General features: G+C 40.0%; 2 protein-coding genes across 7 annotated transcripts in view; both read left to right on the forward strand.

The window, feature by feature from the left end:
* Nucleotides 1–16,607, forward strand: part of LOC122568092 (protein groucho-like) — a 154,870-nt gene extending 138,263 nt beyond the window's left edge. For 3 of the 4 annotated variants that reach the window (XM_043727447.1, XM_043727449.1, XM_043727448.1), the window contains 6 exons: nucleotides 9,840–9,962; nucleotides 10,041–10,323; nucleotides 10,745–11,000; nucleotides 11,665–11,940; nucleotides 12,780–13,383; nucleotides 13,874–16,607. In XM_043727447.1, coding sequence (XP_043583382.1) covers nucleotides 9,840–9,962; nucleotides 10,041–10,323; nucleotides 10,745–11,000; nucleotides 11,665–11,940; nucleotides 12,780–13,383; nucleotides 13,874–13,981 — 1,650 coding nt within the window. In that variant the 3' untranslated portion in view covers nucleotides 13,982–16,607. The remainder of the gene's footprint in view (nucleotides 1–9,839; nucleotides 9,963–10,040; nucleotides 10,324–10,744; nucleotides 11,001–11,664; nucleotides 11,941–12,779; nucleotides 13,384–13,873) is intronic. The other variant, XR_006316965.1, reaches the window with a different exon arrangement.
* A 466-nt stretch (nucleotides 16,608–17,073) lies between these two features.
* Nucleotides 17,074–19,219, forward strand: LOC122568184 (methyl-CpG-binding domain protein 2). 3 transcript variants are annotated; one of them, XM_043727617.1, is made up of 5 exons: nucleotides 17,074–17,326; nucleotides 17,505–17,646; nucleotides 17,976–18,029; nucleotides 18,529–18,774; nucleotides 19,009–19,219. In XM_043727617.1, the coding sequence occupies exons 1-5, from the start codon at nucleotides 17,196–17,198 to the stop codon at nucleotides 19,105–19,107; spliced, it is 672 nt and encodes a 223-aa protein (XP_043583552.1). In that variant the 5' UTR covers nucleotides 17,074–17,195; the 3' UTR covers nucleotides 19,108–19,219. The 3 variants fall into 3 exon arrangements, with proteins under 3 accessions (XP_043583552.1, XP_043583553.1, XP_043583554.1); XM_043727618.1 differs by having other exon boundaries at nucleotides 18,529–18,741; XM_043727619.1 differs by lacking the exon at nucleotides 17,976–18,029 and having other exon boundaries at nucleotides 17,076–17,326.
* Nucleotides 19,220–19,311: the final 92 nt, after the last annotated feature.

Raw genomic sequence — 19,311 nt, forward strand, 5'->3', positions numbered from 1 at the left:
GGCAAGCTATTCTGTATGCTCCTTATTCCTTTGTCGTTTCTTTCGCCGTTCCTCCCTCGTTTACCATCCCGTTCCAATCTTTTTATCCTTCTTTTTCTCATTCGTTTTAGTTTCTTATTTTTCTCGTCATAAGCAATGTTTTTTATTTCGCTCTGCTCTTCACCCCCTATTTCCTGCTCCGATCGAGCAACGAGAGTACTCTGCCGGCCTCCGACACGACGTGTCCTTGAGAAATCTCGTAAAGCACCACTCAGCGTCGCTCCGAAAATCAGCGAAAATCTGGCGTTCTTCTTCCACCCTCGCACCTCGTCAACGTCTCGACGATGGAGCCCGAGTATTCTTCGACGATATATTGCGGTCTCCTGACAATTTCCTATCCGTTTTCTCTCCCTCTCTCTCACTTTCTCGCCGCGTGCTCGAGTTTCTCGACTCGTGTGCCAGGCGACGTGGAATGTCTCGAGAAGCAAATACGTTTTAGCGATATAGGAATAGCAGCGGAATATTTATTGGAATTTGTATCTTGTGTCAAAAGCGATACGTTTTATGCGATCGATAACGATGATAATTAGATCGGATGTTTATGCGTCTATTGGAGATTTCGTTCTTGTTATTACCAGTTCGCGTATTTCAAACGTTTTATAATTAACAGCGTTTTACGGCAAAAATTCTTTCGACGGATATATCTCATTATCTTCGTCGTTTTTCATGTACAGAACAAACACGTCCACGTTCGAAGCGACCGGTTCGAAATCAATTGTTTTCGACGATCCAATCGGAACTTATTATTATCAGTTCATATATTTCATATATTTTGTAATTACCACTATCAAATTTGTATCTTGCGACGGAAATTCTTCTGGCAGATAATATATTTCATTTTCTTCTTCGTTTTTCATACACAAAATAAATATTTCCGCGTTTACCAAGTCTCCGGTTCCAAGTCAATTTTTTCAACGATCCAATCGAAACCATATGTGCAATTCGGCAAGTACCGCGTGCCATGAGAAAGTTAGTTATCGACGAGACAAATTCAATCTGCGAAAAATATCTGCCCCTCCTGCCGGCGATTATAGGCAAGCGCATATCACCGGGTTCTATCGTCGGTTAAGGTCAATTTCCGCGATCCCACGTTCTCCCATGGCCGCCTAATGGAAAAAGAAGGCAATCGTCGCGGTTTCTGTATTCAATAAAAGCGCGCGTATCTATAGAGAAATACGTGTGCTCTCTACCCGTGAAACGCTCGTATACCGCGACCGAAACAGAGGAAAACAAAACGAGAAAGACAGAGAAGATATGAAAAAAGGAATATTGGGAAAAACGGAGATAGCCCGCGGACGCGAAGGAATGGGCGCAACGAAAAACTGGAATACCGGGTCCGATTCGATGCATATTGCGTTTCGGTGGGCGTTTTCGCGATAGCGATATACCGCCGTAAAACCGTCGCTGTCGTGGTTAGAAGTAATTGGCCGCAACGGTAACGTGAATGGGAAGTATGGGAACTGAAGCCGCTTCGAGCTCGGTTCGAACGATAACGATAACAATAATATCGATCACCCGGGGACGGTTTTTGCGGACAAGGGCAAGAGGCACGAGAGGGGTTAGGCGTGCAACAGGGAGAGAGAGAGAGAGAGGAGGGTGAGTTGAGTGGGTGGTGAACTGGGGATAGGCAGAAAGCAAGAGGAAAGAGAGAAAGAGAAAGCGTGTCGAGGGTGGTGGCGAGACACTCGAAGCGCGTTGTTGCATAAAATTGTAAAGCCCCGGACTCGACGGTGGCGGCGTCGCGCCGAGATAGCTGCAAACAGAGGCAAGTTAATTTAAAAATGCAAATTCCACCGCAGGGCTGCTGGCTCCGCCGATGAGGGACGGTTAGTAGAGAGGGGGAGGTAGAACGAAATGGGTTGGGTGACAGTGAGAGAAAGAGACGGAAAACGAGAAAAAGAGGGTACGATGTTGTGCAGTGGTCGAGCAGAGAGAAAACAGAGGAAAAAACAAGCTCGGGACTGGGAAGAGTGAACGCGCGCCACGATATTTACGTTGTACCTATAAATCATCCTGCCGTGAATTTTTGTACGATTCGCGACATCGTTCGCCGCGTGTAGCCGACAGACGGGGCGGAGAACGTTCCTGACACGGGGCGGTGTAAGATAAAGATTCTGCTAAACGATGGATCTCGAGGTAATGCGCGGTTAATTCACTTTGCGTGATTGGAGGCTGACGTTTAATATCTTTTTCAGAGAACGTTTTCTTCTTTCTGGTACATCCGGTGTATGATGAGAATCGTTTATTATACGAGAATATCAGTGATTTCAATTACATTCGATTACATAGCGGGGAAATAGATTTAACGTAATAGATCGGTAAGATTGATTTAATTAAAACAGTTGTTTTGATAAAACGAACAGCTTGATAATGATTTATCGAAAAATATTTCATACAGAGATATTATTAATTTTAATCAACTGATGGAAGCGAACATTTTAATGAAACAGGTTAATAGAATTCGTTTAATTAAAATAAAAAAGAAGTTGGTATTTCATCTTCCATATATATATGTATATGTATATTGTAAAATCTTATTTGAAAATTGTTTATCTCAATAAATTTCAGAAACATCGTGGTAATTGTTAATTGTTCAACATGAGTATATTTCCTAAATAGAACGTTGCAAAGGAGCGAACTGTTTCCAACGATTAATTACTCGCTGTAAGCGAACGTAGTTCGAGCGTACCACTGGTCAAACAGCGGCTGTCTGACTAATAAATGTTCGCAACTACTTGAGCGCATCGGGCAATTTTGAATCCTCTTAGGGAAGCACTTTTACTTGCGTCGACTTTGGCAAGCTTACGAAAATGTTTCGCAACTAATTTCAACCTTAAAAACAGCGTATATAGCGAGCAATCAACTTGATACAATTAAAAAGAAATACGTTTTTATTTTTACACCAATCGTTCCCCTTCCTATTTTACTCTATCAAGTCTTTTCACGAGATTATCGTTGAGTTTATCCTTCCCTTTAAAAGTTTGATACGAGATTACAAAAGTATTTCCCTGTTTTCTATCATCTCTTTCCTTTTATAAGCTAACTTTCCAAATTTGCAAATCGTAGAATATATGTGATTTAAAATTTGGTGGAAGTTTTGTAATCAAAATTTTTACGGAACTTTCAGGATCATCGTTGAAATCTAAAGGGTAGAAATAGACCGAATTAATTATTTATCTATTTTGAAAAAAATGTATAAACTACACGCGTTGCGATCTTGAATTTTCATAGTTTGCATCTATAAACGCATAAAATGCTAATTAAGAAAATAGACAATTAAAACCTAACGTAACTTTATCAAATGGTAAAAAGATAGCCCATTGAAAATTGCTAATAAAGAAAGACGCTCTCCTTCTCCGGAAAAACGAAGGAGCATAACCGGTCACGTAATATTCGTCCAGCACCATATTTCTAACGGCGCAATCACAGCCTCGAAATGAAATTTCTCAAACCGCCGCCGACGCGCGATTCTTTCGCTTCAACAAAGTGGAAAACGATCGCGCGGTTCGCTTCTCATTTTCCTCCTATCAGGTGCACGATTCTCACGGTCGAAACGTTGTTGGAAAAAGGAAGAAAAGAAGTGCGGCATGAAAACGAGGAAAGGGAAGAAGAAAGGGAGAGGGGGGCAGGGGTGGAAAAACAGATTCGACTCGAACGAGAAAGAGCGGAAGCGAGCATTTGGATGGAACAGCACAGGCGGAAATAAAAGTGCGCGCGTTCACTAATTGCGGCGATGATGGATGCACGCGGTGACCCAGTGACACGTGGTTGATTCCAGAAATCGGTTCCAGGTATTCCCGGCGGGGCCATTAAAAATTCCATGCATCCTCGAGTGAGGTCGCCGTCCAATGTAATCACAGGAACCGGCGAAATTACACCTACGCGTCAACTTCTCGATGAATCTCCTTCATCCGTATTGCCCGCCGTGATTTCGATAAGTAAATTAATGAACGTTCGAAGGTAAAAAATAGCCTGTATCACGACTGATCGGGTTTTCAGATGATTGAAATCCTGTATCGTGTACGGGATATTCTTCGCTGAAGTTATTCTTGGTAGCTGTTCCTTAAAATACTGGACCGATGGTACTGACGAGAATATCAAAGTCAGCTTGCTGATTCTTAATCAATCAAAAATTGTTTAGCGGATAAAGTGACTACCCTCCGAATAATTTCTATTTTCGAAGTCGAAATTGAAATTCAGAGAAGATTTGATTCGTTCAGTGGCTAAAATGTATATGCAGTTTCGCAATTAAAATAGATAGCTTGGAAATTATGTTAATGGCCGATAATTTAGCGATAACTAGAAATATATATTACTACGAAAGCTTGAACTGCTCGATCATTTTATTTATTCAACTATACGATAAGAATCAATCTGATGAAACTTCCTTACTTAGCTCCTAAACTTTCCCGCTGGATAAAATAAAAGCCTCACAGTCCTCTCACAGATAACTACGTACCCTACAGTCAAGGTTTCACACGCTAGATTTACCTTCGATATAACGACTCTCGATAATTCGATTCGACGATCGTGTCGTCATTCGCCAAAAAGCGTTTGATCCGCGTATACTCTTCGACGTCGATAACCACGAATTGCTTCCCGGGTCCAACGATCCTCGTTCTCGTCTCGGGTTGAGAACCTCTGGGTGCAATCTTGTACCAACTGGGGTTTGCGGGGTCTTGGGAGACGCGACTCCGGTTCGTAACCTCCTCTCTCGGGGTCCTGGCTACGACGAGGGTGGAGTGAGGAATAGGGAAACAGGCAGCGTGGGTTGGTTGAGGTGGAATACCGGTAGGGTGAGTAGTAAGGAGACTACTTGCCGAGTAGAGGGAGGGCGGAAAGGAAGGAGGAAGGAAGGAGCACAGGCGTGGGAGGATGAGGTAGTCGGTGGCTTGGGATATATCCGTAAGGTCGGGGACTGGTTCGGTGGTATGGGTGACGGTAGTTGGGTTGAGACGAGGCGCCGTGGTGAAGGAGTCGCTCACTCACTTACCACCTTCATAGCCCCGACCACCAACCCCAATACCACGCACACCACCGAACTTCCTCTTTCCCTTCCCTTGTCGACACTCGCTCTCTCTGTTCCTCTTCCAGCAACTGCCACCACATCGTCCCTGTCTCTCTGGTTGCACCTTCTCGGTGCCTGGCTCCTGGTTCTGCTGTTGGCTGCTGCTTGCCAAGTTGCCTGCCAGCAGACCAAGTCGTCCCTAACACTACAAAGTCTATATATCTACGGTGTACCCAACGGCCCTCTCCCCCACGTCTTTCCGTTTCTCACTCCTTTTCAGGCCACCCCTTTGAGAGGTACGCGGCCCCCCATATTGATCGTGGCGCGAACCCTCTTTACCGGAAAGGCTGCTGCCGCCGTACGATCCCGACGGGCTAGGTGTAAGTAAACTTACGCGAATGAAGGTTGGACTGCCGCTCCGTGTACACACGTACACGCTCGCACCGGAGAATACCGTGTACTCGGCGCGCGAGGACGGTACGTGGCAGGAGGTGAGAAATAGCAGGGAGAGAGGAAGCTTCTCTCGTGACAGAGCATCGAGTGCTTTCGGTATTTCAATGGCGAGAAGGAAAACGATGCGTTTGCACCGGGGTAGATAAGGCCGCTGAATACACCGCCGGGAATCGAACGTATTGTGCAAGGGAAAAAGTGGCTCCGGATGAAACGTGTACACGATGTGTCTGGTAACCGAAGCCGGCATTCGCACGTCTACCTTGCGTGCTTTCGACGAAGCATAAGTAGAAAGAAAAACACGTATCAAATGTAAATAACGGAAGAGACTCGAACATCCATTGCTAGACGTGTTACACGAAACGATCGACGTACGTTCGGAACATCGTTTCACCATGTCTAGAAGGCAAAAGTGTACATAGTCGATTTTCCGAGATAGAGGCGAACCAGTTGTTCGCGAAAAAAGGCCAACAGCCACATAAAAATTCTATGACACATCGAAACTTGGGCTACGACGATTCATACGGAGGTTCCTTTATCCGCGTGAGGGCTGTTACTCCCAATTCTACGAAACTTATCTCGCGCTAACCATCTCCGTTCCGACATAAATCCAAGATCTTCGAGATTCCTCGCATTTTTATGATAATGCCTCGCCTCTCGGTATTCTTCTCGCAATATCTCTTCCGTTCTTCTTCCTTCGAGAAAGAATAGCAAGGATCGTTCTTGGAAATATCCAAGCAGTCGAAGTCCCCTTTTCTTCTCTACGCTCTGTGTGTGTATATTTTCTTCTACCGTCGATTTATCCAGGAAAAGGAACGAGCCGGGAGACATATACACAGCTCTTGTCTCTCGACGAACGCTTTCCTTTCTAGGAACGCGACAGTTGTAACCGGACCGACTCTCCTGGCTCCTGGCCGGATAAATAGTGACTGACCATTACGTGGTAACGAGGAGAGGTACGGTATCTCGTTTTGCCCTGCGAGAGTGGAAACGGATCCCACTTTAGCTGCTTTCGTTCTAGAAAAGTCGAGCGAGAAGCACATAATACGGCTCCTCTGGGGATTCCTTCCTTTGAGAAGTCGTTCAAACGCGGCCGTGTGCGTGTTTTCTTGCATCTTTCCAGGGAATTCGTTCTCTTTCGCATGGCCACTCAGCCTTCGCCCCCTTTTTATCGAGTGAACCGACTAGTCTCCGGCTGGAAGCTTCGTCAAGCTGAATTTTTCGATGTCGCCCCGATTGTCTTCGCCGCGTGCCAGAAACACGCCTTTTATTCGTCCTGATATTATCTGAGAAACGCCGCTCGTTTTACCTGGAATTTTTTCCCCAATTGAAATTTGAACAAATTTGCAGAATTTATAAGGCACCAGAAGCTTCTGATGAATCTATGGACATATTGCTCGTTATTGTGCCGTGTATTCTATTTGTTTAGATGCATCAAACATAGGTGTACGTTCCTAATTACAAATATCTACATGGCAAATTCTATCCTACTCGATATTAATGACCTATTATCACATTGCACGGATTTAATTATTTCTTCCCACTTCAAACATTAAACGTATAACCTTGATAATATCAAAGATGCACAAAGCAGATATCAAAAACATTTCATCCTAATCGATAGTCGATTATACGAAATAAATTTAATTACTTCCTGCTACCAGTATAATATACATAATTGCAAAGGTTCGCGTAACAAATTCCAAAAACGCCTCGTCCTACTCAATAATAATAACCTTTCAATAATTATCACACTGGCCAAATTTAATTATTTCTCCCCATTCCATAAATTAAACGTATAACTTTATAATGTCAAAGATCCACAAAGCAAATTTCATCCTACTCGACAATAATAACTTACCAATACAATTATCAGCCCGTGTAAATTTAATTATCCCCTTCCGTTGAATTTAATCATTCTCTGCATTCCCCTCGTAGAGTCAACCACACGCGAGACCCTCGAAAAAGAAGCAGCCATCTAGTGGCTTCCTAAATCACTGCGGAGTCGCCCTATTTCATTTCCTTTTAGGCAACGCACTAGTCCTATGGACGCGGCCGATGTTCGGAAAGGATGATACCGGGGCGTCGGGGTAATGGACCGAGCCAGAGGTGGCAGTGGATGAGAGACGAAGGGTAATTGAGAAGAGGAGATTTACTTCGGGGTCGAGAGAGGCCGCGAGAGAGGGTAGTTTACGGTGTTGCTCCGGATGGGGACAGAAAAGTTATCAGGGGAAAAAGGCTCACGGTCGCTTACGTGGATGAAGAGGGACGGTGAAAAGAGACGTCGCCGTATCGACGACAAAACTGTCGCTCGTAAAACTTCCTGTCGATAATATCTTCGACGCCTTTCGGGACCTTCGTATCTCTCGATGGTATTGGCGTCTCCTTTTCCCAGAGACATTTTCGGCGCGCATTCACGCGCAACCCTCTAGACTGTTATCGTCTCTATTCTGTAGGGGAGAAATGTCAAACAGAGGGAGAAGATAGGTCTGAGAATTAATAGGCACGCAATAGTGGAGCAGGGAGAAGCGTGAATTTATCTAAATCGCATTCTTTGTTCGACTTCTTATCGGTGAAGTTGGATAGTTGAAAAATGTCACTATGAGGATTGTTTTCGTGGACGCTTTAAAAAAGAGAAGAAATTTTCCTAATTTTCTTTTTTTTTTAAGCTTCAACGAAACTGTTTTAATCGTTTAATTATTGTAATTGTTGTTGATGGTTGCTTTGGTAGAAATAATTTCGTTCGTTTGAGAAAAAGATGTAAATAATTATTTTAATGGAGAATACCGTTCAGTTGACATTATTACTCGAAATGATGGTATTTGATAAGTGTATAATTTATCTAGAATTAAAATTGATCATTAAAGACGATTTTGAAACAATGGTCGTGAGTACCTGTTAAATAATCCAATTTTCTCGCGTTATCGAGTATTATTATATTTATATCGAAACATTGCTCTCTTACTGTACATTGTTTTTTATTTATTGTCAATTTTACTATACTTAACTCAAACTTGTATTCATTAAAATCACCTAACATTTCGAAAACGTTGAATCAGTCATATTATATTTACTACTCAGTTAATCAATTAACTGCAGTTAATGTTCGTAACACGTTACAGAAGTATGTCAGAAAAATCCATTCCTATCAGTATCAAAATATCTTGTAAACATCGACGAATCCAAAATTATATTAACCGGAAATTCTAAGTAGACCGAAGAAAGAAATGTGGGAGCATTTCACGAACCGTCTACGAGACAAATAAAAATTTTTCGTCTACATTTTCACGGCTAACATCGTTTCAGCCGTGTCGATGATTTTTCTGTATTATTTGCTCTGTTGCTTCCTCACGACGACGAAGCAAGAAATTGATGGAGGCAGAGGCGCGTAATTCAATTGCCCCTCGGTGCATCGACGGGCAAATATTTTATTTAATCGTGAGACAGAGGAAACGGTTTAAGCTTTTCGTAATCTTTCTGCCGAAACGAAGAATTGCCCGTCTGTCAAAATCTTCAACGAAATTGATGAGATTTGGAGGCGAATTGTATACAATCCTGGAATGACTTCTCGTGATAGATCTTGACGCTCGTTTTACGGCTTCCTTCACTCTGGTTGCTCTTCTCCGGGAAAGAACGTCTTCCGGCAGATGCGCGTTTCGATGGATATCTAACATGACAGCGTATCTTTTATACCGCAATATTTGCGGTCTCTGATAAACGATTGATGATATCAGAGAGACGATTTGATGGATTCGATAAAAGTGTACGGAAAATATTTGCCCCTGCTGTGTTTGAGTTACAGAAATTGGTTTCAGATATTGGAGTGGCAATACAAGTTGTATTTATTATGAATCTGACGAGCGGATTAACAAAATAGTAATCTTAGAGCGATCGAAAAATTGACTGTTGGCGATGACTGTACTTCATTTGTTAGCAAAGAAGTTCTCAATTTTATATTTAATAAATATCGCACACAAGATGTACGTGCGATATGATTAGTACAAGCCTAAACAAATTTTTAAGTACTATACTAATTGATACATTAATTATAAAGAATTAACAAGGTACCGTTATTTCTCGTTGAGATTATTCGAAAATCACGCGGGTTATCGAGGTCTTGACAATGGTAATCAAAGTGTCTTGAAGATTATGGCAGTATGATCAAAATCGTGAGATTAACAACCAATGTCATTAAAGTTCTCAGGTGTAAACGTTATCTTCGATTATTATCAATATAAAAATGTACGAAGATCAATATACCCACTTGCTAATAGTAGAATAAAATTTCGTTTCATGCGTTTGTCTGGTCCTCTTAATGTATTCTTTGCTTACATTGTTCCAGAGAAGTTCGATATCGCCGGCGGAACGCGAAAAATACAGTAGGCCGCGATCACCCGATCCCCAGCATCACGATCACCTGCCATTGAAGAAGATGAAAAAGGAACAAGATAAAGACATAGGCCATGTAGGTATCTAGGATGGTTCTCCATGCTCTCTGACCAATAGTATACCTTATTAAAGCCGTACACGTTTTCCCCGATAGCAAAGCGATGGTGAAAAGAGCGACCAGGACTTGGTGGTAGACGATGCCAGCGAAGGGCCAACGAGCCCGACGGCGAATGGCACAGCGTCTCCTAGGGAGAATGGCCTTGACAAACTCGGTCCATCTTCGGTGCCTTTGAGCAGCCAGGTTAAGAAAGAAGTGCCACCACCGTCGCCGAGGAGTGGTACCAGCAGCAACGCGAGTACACCTTCGGCTAAGAAGATGGAGGAACGAGAAAAACCCACCACACCGATCTCGAAACCTGTCACACCCACGTCTGCAGGTTTGTTATCTATTTCTTTTTTGTTTTATTATATTATTTTCCTGATAATTTCCAAGCGTGTATATAATTTGAAATGATTATGAGTATGATAATATGTAATGAGAAGATCAATGTAAAAATCTCATTCATTATGGGTTCAGGAATTCTTCTTCGTTATTGTTGTTCCGATTGTCTAAAGTATTTTCGCTTTTTCTTAGAGATATGTTTCGTAACAATAAAATCTCTTTATCGCTGGTGTTCGAACGTTTCGTTACTATTAATTTCGTTGCTTTCAAAAATTCCCAAATAATTCTGTGAGTTTCATATAAATGCGATAATTTTCGTTCTCGTTTCCATTAATTCGCTAGTATTCAGAATTTTCGTATCAATCAAGTTGATGGAAAATACTTGGCAAGTCTGACGATAAATGTACGGTCGACAGGTGGTAGCAGCTCCGGCTCTGGTGGTCTGAAACCATCGAGTTCCAGCAAACCACTGGTCTCGGCTTCGGCGGTCGGCCCTTATCCGCCACACTATCCGCCGCCACATCATCCACCCGCAGGACCTCATGTGGACGTGCTGGGTTATCCTTCGGCCCTGAATGGATATCCCGCAAGACCGCCTCTTCAGCAACTCTACGATCCTCACGGAAGCATGAGGGCACCTCTTGGACCTCTCGGTGTACCCGGTGGCAAACCGTAAGTGCTTTTCTCCGGCCTTGATGAATTTCTTCCTTCAGAACTCTAACGCGTTCATTTCCACCGATAAATTTCGAAGAGAAAGTATTTACACTATCCTCTATAAGTTATGGCACGCTTGCTCGGTACACTTAAGGTACGTACAAATTGATGCTGTAATTGCAAAATGAAGTTATCTACTGTCGTATATTATTTATACATATTTTATTGTAGCTTGTTTCTAAAATTACCGATCCGTGACTTATGGACGAAAGTGTATATTTAAACTAATAATAAGAGTAAAAGACAGTTGTCAAAGATTTGGAGACGGATACTGACGAATGAATGATCTTGACTTAATAGACAATATTCAATCTTACCTAATCGTACAGTATTTCCTTTGTATCAACTGTGCAACCAGCGGTTATTAGATAATCACCGTACTATATTTTCTGCACACCAATTACCTACGACCTACGCAATTAGCAATTATTAAATAATCCACATCTTCTATCGATCTAACTGTCTACTCGATTCATCCATCAGCGCCATTAATCATCGCCTCAATCACATATAACTAGAGGAGCAAACAGAGTCATTGAAAATCACGGAGCTCGTCCATCAAGAAAATCCCAAGTACCGCAATTACGAGGAATAACGAGCGTAAAATTCCTTTGTCTTACAGTGCGTATAGTTTCCACGTATCGAGTGAAGGCCAGATGCAGCCGGTTCCGTTCCCTCACGATGCTCTAATTGGACAAGGAATACCGCGTCATGCGCGCCAGATAAATACCCTGACACACGGCGAGGTGGTGTGCGCGGTAACGATCTCGAATCCGACTAAATACGTTTACACCGGTGGCAAAGGATGCGTCAAGGTCTGGGACATCAATCAGGGCGGCAGCGGTAGCGCGAAACACGTTTCGCAGCTTGATTGCCTGCAACGAGACAACTACATCAGGTTGGTTAAACGTTACGTTCGCACAACGTCGTATTAACTTTCCACGCCGTCTGGCAAACGCGAGATTCGCCGCTAAATAAATTCTGATTAGCGTCTGCCCTTCCGCCTCTACGAACGTCATTGCGGTCTCGTTTACCGAATCACGATATGTGTAATTTCGGCCTTTCGAGAAACACGCTAGTTCAGTCACTTAGCTAGTTTGAAACGACGAGACAGCATCTTATCTTGACTTTGAGCGTTAATTGCTTTGCAATTCGACGTATCGAGGATTGAACAAATTTGCAACTGTGTTCTGTGCTAGCGATAGACATCGTTAATTAATTACATTAATTTCGATCGACGTAACGTGTGATTATTTTCATTTTTAAGCTTACTGCTTGCTACTGTATTTATTTAACGTGTTAGAAGCTGGAATTAGAAACAAAGATATAATAGAAATGTATATGAGCATGATAACTTATTCATGAAAAATTGAATTCATATTCGTTGGTCGTATAAATAGATGAATGTTAATATTTGTTTTGCAATCTTTGCCTTCAGATAATTTCCATGATGTATATTTCAAATGTACTTAAAATGCTGTTTCTCACTGATATTCCATTTAAACTGTATGTACGTAGCATTGTTTATTTTATACGTGCAGAAACATGAACAGCTTGAACGGAAATTCGTCGAATTTCGATGACCTACATGGCGTTTAATATATTAAATAAATCAAATAATAAATATCAAATAATGATTAATAAACACTTTAAATAATAAATATCCAAAGTAAAAAACAAACAGCTTTTAATTATTCCATTCTGTAAACTGATATCGCTTTCTCTTTTGACAAACAGATCGGTGAAACTACTACCAGATGGAAGGACACTCATCGTAGGTGGTGAAGCAAGCAACCTGAGCATCTGGGATCTGGCGAGTCCAACGCCAAGGATCAAAGCTGAATTGACGTCGAATGCGCCAGCGTGTTATGCTTTGGCAATTTCACCGGACTCGAAAGTCTGCTTCAGCTGTTGCAGCGATGGTAATATCGCTGTTTGGGATATACAGAACCAGTCTTTGCTCAGACAATTCCAAGGTCACACGGATGGTGCATCCTGCATCGACATCTCCGCGGATGGTTCGAAACTGTGGACCGGAGGATTAGACAATACCGTACGCTCGTGGGATCTTCGGGAAGGCAGACAACTTCAACAACACGATTTTACCTCTCAAATATTTTCACTTGGTTATTGCCCCACTGGCGAATGGTTGGCAGTAGGAATGGAGAATTCAAACGTTGAAGTCTTACACGCCACGAAACCGGACAAATATCAGCTACATTTACACGAGTCTTGTGTACTTTCTTTACGTTTCGCTACCTGCGGCAAGTGGTTCGTCTCAACTGGCAAGGACAATTTACTGAACGCGTGGCGTACACCATACGGTGCCTCGATATTCCAGGTAAAACTTGAAAATCCATCTCTATTCCGTTGGATGTGATACAGGGCACGTTATGATGAGTTGATTGAATTTAATTAAATTTCAATCATATATTCTGATTTTCCGAACAATAAATTTCGCACAATGAAATAGACGAAAAGTTATGACCAACGACGTTTGCAGATTTGTTACAGATATTGATTGCTATATCAACAAACCGGAAAATGAGAAAGAATATAATGTATTATGATGTATTAGAAACTTCTTCATATATCAAGAGTCTCGAGTCCTTACGTACCAGTATTTCTGTGAATTTTTTAACGTAACATTTTACGACCTCGTTATATCGTAGCCTGTACTGTATATAAATTATGACTTAAGTCATCTCCAATCAATTTTACAGTATAATTCACATACTTTCTGTTATTGTATGCATATATAGTCGAGATCTAGTAATAATAAAATAATTTCCAATTTCTTCTAATAATAAAATAATTTGATGTTGTTACAGTCGAAGGAGTCCTCGTCGGTGCTCAGTTGCGATATTTCTACGGACGACAAGTATATTGTGACTGGATCAGGTGATAAGAAAGCAACAGTATATGAAGTGATATACTGAACAGTCAGCTGGTCGATACATTTAAAGATACTGAATATTATCAAATGTGTTACGGTTTTATAACGTTGGTGCGTAGAAGAAACAAGCCTAAAGACAAGAAGAAATCGAAGAAGCCTGTTTCAAGAATTCCACGAAAAGACTAAGGGGACAAGAGTATGCACTCTGCAATGTGTATTATGAGAAGAAAAAAAAACAGTTCTTTTGTGAATCGACGAATGATACGTTAGCGTGTGTTATATTTGTTAAATTTGAATCACGCGCAGCGGCTTCCGTGTTACATGAGAGAGAGAGAGAGAAAGAGAAAGACCAGAGGAAGCTGCGAGCCGAACTGAAGTTACATTATATAGATATAGATATATATAAAGGTGGCAGAACGTTTTAGATATTTAAGATTGTATAGAACATATGTTATAAATACGCTAAGAAAATATGATGAATGGGACTTTTATGCGTGATATAATGTTCGCTCGGATGATTGTGGTCCTCGTGTTCGACTTCGAGGCGAGAAGTCCCTTGTGTAATATGTTACTAATGTAATATAGAATTTTACGATAAAAAGTTCGTGCGACTGTGAGAGATGCAAAGTGAAATGTTATTGGCATTTTCACCGCGCGTGATGTCCTCGTGCTTTACTATGATCTACGAAAGAACGAACTGAGATGCCTGAGAAAGAAAGAAAGAAAGAAATGTACGTACGGAGCACACTACGATTTAGGGTGTAGACCGATCAAAGTAGGAATGTGTGTGTTGTGTTACAGAATTTTACATAAATATACCGAACACACAACAATGTAGAAGCAAGAACGTTTTAATCCGAGGATAGAAAACGTAGGTCTATATCGAATCGATGTAATTTCGATTGCGCTAAGATGTGTAAAGGAAGCTGGATTTCTTGCGCGATCCTGAATATTTCCATTACGAGGAAAAGTGTGTAAAAGGAAAAAAAGAGCGTATCCCCGAAACTTTGTACTCATATAGAAAGTTCAGTTACGAATATTTTCGTTCTTTCGTTGCTGTTCTCTATGTCGGTATTACAGCTACCACTCGTAACTATATGTTCTGCGGTAACTGTGGGAAATTGTGAAAGGCACGAAAGCAGGCTGACAGAAAAACAACAGTACGTTTGATCTCTTCACTCATTTTCTGTAGAAAACACGCGTAGAACAAACGGAAAAGTTTCAAGAGTTTCCCATCGCACTGTAATTGGTATCGGTACCAAAAAAAAATCGCTGTATCCTTCACGGGGCACAAATTTATGATACATCGTATCTCGTTCGCATTGGATCTCAAACCGATTTTTGGTGGAAAATTATTTATCGAATCAATTTATCTACGTTTTACTATAAAGAATTTTAGTGCTATTACATGTTAAAATAAAATGTGATCATTGTTCTAATAATGAACTGTATGTTCTACTGATCTACTTGCGATGATCTATTTGAATTTTACTGGTTTTGAATCTCTATGATTAGATATACATGGTGAACTATGTACGATGTACTTTACTTATTGTACCGTTCGCGAAGGAATTATAGTTTTACACTTGCGTAAAAAAATTTAAACGTGTCCAATGAAGATTAAGATTCGTTAGAAGAATGAAACATGAACTATAAGAAGGTTCTCATGAACGCGTATCATTACTGCCATTACGAGGCATCAACGCTATTATTCGTATTTACGAATAGAATCATGTGGACTACTTACGCTGTTAGACACGTTTCTTCACGAGATATTCATGCAAGAATATTTTTGTGAGTGTCGCACACGGCTATCCCATAAGTTTAATTTGTTAGCGACTCGATCAACGAGAGACACACGTACATTGTGACTGATAGCGATATCAAAAGCAAAAGAAAATAAAATTGCGCCACGTACACGCGGTTAACGATTTCTTCGATGCCTGTGAGAACGGCGTATAAAATTGATAGGGTACTAGGTAATTATTATTCGGATATTCGACGGTAAAAGCAGGGGATGCATAATGGAGATTTATATTTTGTTACAGGAAGACAACACACGTTTTACATTCGCTGTGATCGTCGTAGAATCGACGCTGTATACTGCCGCGAGAATAGAAAAATTAAAAAAATTAATACGAATTATACGTCGCAAAAATGAAAAAAAAGATATAGAAGAAACATAGAAAAAATAGAAGGAAAAAGATGTATAAAAAACAGATAGATTTTCGACGAGCACAGCTCCGATGATAGACCAATAGAAACAACGATACCTCAAGAAGACTCAATAGTTAATTATCTCTTTAATGGATTAACTTGTACAGAATCGATATTCTTTTACAGTGACTAATTACGCATACCCGCATACAGTTGCATACACACATACATACAGATGAACTAGAAAGAACAGAGCGAAATCGTGATTCGATATCCGCAATTTAAAAAGAAAAACTAAACAGCTCTCTGCCCCGCGTTTCATTGGATTGTGTCTCCGTGCTCGTAATTTGCACTCCGTGTGTACGAAAGCGATGAGAAATATGCGTTTCCAGCCAGAACAAGAAAAAACAAAAGACAAGTGTTAATCCTTTCCAAGCACAGTTCATGTTGTTCCTATAGCTACGCGAAGATTGTTTCTTTCGACAATTAAATCATCTATATCTATATACATATGTGTGAAGTTTTATTATCACTTATCGCTCCATTATTCCTTTCGTAACGTCTGATTTATTTTTAAGGAAACCGATAATTAAAAAGTTAAGAAAATAACGATTTATTACTTATAAATATGAAGAAAATTTATCATTTAAATATTTCGTAATTCTATAATATATAAACTCACCTGTATAAATATACAAAATTAGGAAACTAAATTTCACATGTTCAGTCAGGAATTAATTGTTTAGGGCCGCTAGTATTAGCATAAAATACTAGGAAAAAGTGTCCATACGATTTACCTTTTCGTTATCCACAAAAAGCTTTATAATAAAAGAAAATGGAATAAATCGTTCAGTTTGTATATGTAGTGTAAATTGATGTGCCGCTCAGAGTAAATATTACGGGGAAGAGGTTCAATAACTGCATGGATAGTACCGCCACCACGTAGGTAATTACTCAAACTGATAACTATACTAACCTACTCGAATTTAGCGGAACGCATCAATATGGCCTCCGGTAGCTGGCTCGTATGCTCGCTCGCTAATTATTTAAGTAATTTCGGGGAACGTGCGAGTGTACGTTGAAATAAACACTTGTGCAAAATGAATATGTCAGTAGAGAAAAAGAAATATCCATCGGCGCTACCAACAAATTGGCCGATTAGGGAAGAAGCCTCGAGAAAAAGCCAAAATCAATTATCATCTACTGGAAAAGTTGACGTTTATTATTACAGGTACGTCTTTCATTTTAGGAATTTATATCTTTACGTTACATATATGTTATATAGGAAGTGATAGATGCTTGTGTTGTGCGTTCATGATGTATCGGTTAAAATCGATGCAGGAACATTTAGTGTCGTCGATTCTAACCTCAGTAATGCATGTTTATGACACCACGAATGTTTCTTCTAGTCGCGGGGTCAGGAATGATGCATCGTTAGTACCACCGATAAGGCAAACTGCATCTATATTCAAACAACCAGTAACCATTTACAAGACGCAGGAAGGAAAAGTGAAGGACGTCAAGCATGGAAATCAAGAAAAACCGAAACAGGTTAACATTTGTTATTTCTTTTCCTTATCTGTACATACACATCCGATAATCGTATTATAACATACCTTGCCTATATTTCTGACCTTTATATGTGTACTCGAAGGAAAAACATTTCTCAAGTTTGAAAATGTTTTGCCTCATTCATTACGTTGTTTATCAGAAGTTCGTCATTTAGTAATAATCGAATCATATTCCCTTCATATGTAAAAGTAATATTCCAAATGATTATTGTAACAAAAGTACAAAGTCATTAGAATGTATGATTTAATTATTGGAGTTTGATGTCCCCTGTAAATTCTCATGGTTCAATCATTAAATCATTCGTTTAGGAAGGAGCCGATAAAACTGATGGCAAATACGGCTCCCAAGATAAGCCTAAGCAGGTAACATATTGCTCGATGTACTTATGGAATCGTTAATGATTATGTGATTTTTTTATATCAATGAATGTACAATGTTTTACACAAAGCGTCTAAAAATAGGCATCCATAATTATCAGCTAGTTTTCAAGCAGTTACGTATTGCATGTATCATTAGAAAATCCTTTGTTATGTGAACCTTTCATAGAAATTGGATTCATAACAAACATGTGTTTAATGTAATGTATAGATTATTAAGTTCTTTACTGTTATGCATTGTTTGTTTTTTATCAGTCAAAATATAATGCATTTGATTTATTTTGTAGAGACTACGATATTTAATTGTATATTATGATTTTGCTTGCACCATGAAGCGAATATATCCTGCTTTCTTAATTAGATTATTCTTATGCGTGTTAAGTATTATATTATTTCATATACATTAATGTTATAAATACTTATTTATTATGTTATATAAATACTTATTATTAATTGTACATAAATAATCTTTTTGATCTTACAGTTATTTTGGGAGAAACGTTTGGAAGGTTTAAGGGCATGCGATCCAGATGGCTTCGAATTCGACGCGATGGACTTACCAAAAAGTTTGAAGCCCGTTGGTCCGTATATTACAGAAGAAACGTTGCTTCAAAGTGTTGCAACTGCGTTACACGTTTCGTCTCAACCAGTCACGGGACAAACGGGTTCGAAGACAGCTTTAGAGAAGAATCCCGGGGTATTTCTTAATCCCGATCAACCCCTCGTACAGGTAGAATAGATATTTAGATACCAAATAGGGTGCTATGTATATTAAAATCAACTCGTGTTACGTGTAACATACAGTTGAGCACACGATCCAACACCCTATTACGGAATGTAAATAATTATGTACTGGAGGTTTGAAAGGGTATATCGACAAAGACAATAGAGACGGTGTAAACCAAACTTTTAACGTGACTATTGTCAAAGCAAAATCGATAAATTAGTTCCTCTTTTGTTCTAGGCAGTCTCGATAGCTGACGAAGACATCAAGAGACAAGAGGATCGTGTTGCTCTTGCAAGAAAAAAGCTACAAGATGCTTTACGAGGAATTCCTATATAAGTTGTACAATTTTCTTAGCTATATTTCAATTCGCTCATCCCTAGTCCTAAGTTCGTTATAAATTATGTCATACCAGTTTTTATAATAAATGTTTTGTAAAGAAAGAAAAAAAGTAACTCAGTACTATACGATAAATACTCCGTTATAAGCTAATCGTTATAAAATATGGTATCGTAAGAAATTCATGCATTTGTGCAATACATT

This window comes from Bombus pyrosoma, linkage group LG6 (genome assembly GCF_014825855.1).
Source record: "Bombus pyrosoma isolate SC7728 linkage group LG6, ASM1482585v1, whole genome shotgun sequence".
NCBI classification, from domain to species: domain Eukaryota; kingdom Metazoa; phylum Arthropoda; class Insecta; order Hymenoptera; family Apidae; genus Bombus; species Bombus pyrosoma.